Genomic DNA, 988 nt, shown 5'->3' with positions numbered 1-988 from the left:
GCGGGGGGGCGCTGGGCCTGGGCGGCGCCGGGGAGGGCTGTGCCGGTGCCTGAGGCTGAATTATCACTGTTTCGCTCGGGCCGCTGTAGGACCGAGTGCTGCCTGTGGTAGGGGAATAGGAGCCGCGGCCCGGCCTGGCCCTGCCCGCAGCGGGGCCCTGTCCCCTGCTGGGCCATACAGAATCATTGAGTGGTTAGAGTTGGAAGGGACCTTAAAGGTCATGAACTTCCGACCCTCCTGCTATGGCAGGGACACCTCCCACCAGTCCAGGTTGCTCCGAGCCCCATCCAGCCTGGCCTTGAACCCCTCCAGGGATGGGGCAGCCACAGCTTCTCTGGGCAGCCTGGGCCAGGCTCTCACCGCCGGGCCCCACGGAGAGGGAGCGAGGGTTGGGGGTCCTCCATTGCCCCGGCCCCACGGGAGGGCCCCCCCCCGGACAGGCCTTTGTAGGGGGGAAACATCTTCTATGAGGGGAAGACGCCTCTCAGAGCAGCCCCCACCCCTCGTACGCGCGCCTCAGCCAATCACACCCCGAATTCCTCCGACGGACAGGCAAGCACAGCCAATCCAACGCAATGCACCGCCCCTTCCCTCATCCACCGCCAATCACCCCGCTCTATGACAGCGCTAGGCCCACCCCTTAGCCGCACCACCAACCAATAGGAAGGCAGGCAGCGAGTGAGCGGCAGGTGAATCCTCCCAATCGCTGCGCGCACAGAGGGCAGCGCCCCGCCCCGTCCCGTCCCACCCGGGGCTTTGCGGGCGCGGCGCGGCCGGGCCGCCGTTACCTCGTGCGAGACGCACTCCAGGGAGCGGAGCTCGCTGCAGTACCGGCAGAAGTACAGCTGCGACAACGGTGCCCGCATCTCCTTCTCGCCGCGCACCAGGTACAGCACCCGCTCCGACTGCAGCAGCGACGCCATCTTGGGCAAGGGGGCGGCAGCCGCCGCGCCGCCGCCGTCATACGTCACCGCGCTGCCCACGTGAC

General features: G+C 68.4%; 2 protein-coding genes across 6 annotated transcripts in view; one reads left to right on the top strand and one right to left on the bottom strand.

Moving 5' to 3' along the window:
* Nucleotides 1-966, bottom strand: part of DCTN4 (dynactin subunit 4) — a 14,618-nt gene extending 13,652 nt beyond the window's left edge. For 3 of the 4 annotated variants that reach the window (XM_014948165.1, XM_014948167.1, XM_014948166.1), the window contains exon 1: nucleotides 789-966. In XM_014948165.1, the coding sequence (XP_014803651.1) occupies nucleotides 789-923 (135 nt within the window). In that variant the 5' untranslated portion in view covers nucleotides 924-966. The remainder of the gene's footprint in view (nucleotides 1-788) is intronic. The other variant, XM_014948168.1, reaches the window with a different exon arrangement.
* Nucleotides 749-988, top strand: part of SMIM3 (small integral membrane protein 3) — a 3,768-nt gene continuing 3,528 nt past the window's right edge. Inside the window, exon 1 of one of the 2 annotated variants that reach the window (XM_014948170.1) lies at nucleotides 749-887. The gene's annotated coding sequence lies outside the window, so the exon portion shown is untranslated. The remainder of the gene's footprint in view (nucleotides 888-988) is intronic. The other variant, XM_014948169.1, reaches the window with a different exon arrangement.

The sequence above is a fragment of the Calidris pugnax genome, unplaced genomic scaffold (assembly GCF_001431845.1).
Source record: "Calidris pugnax isolate Ruff unplaced genomic scaffold, ASM143184v1 scaffold27, whole genome shotgun sequence".
NCBI classification, from domain to species: domain Eukaryota; kingdom Metazoa; phylum Chordata; class Aves; order Charadriiformes; family Scolopacidae; genus Calidris; species Calidris pugnax.
The sequence above is the reverse complement of the archived record's forward strand: the minus strand, read 5'-3'. Positions and strand labels throughout refer to the sequence as shown.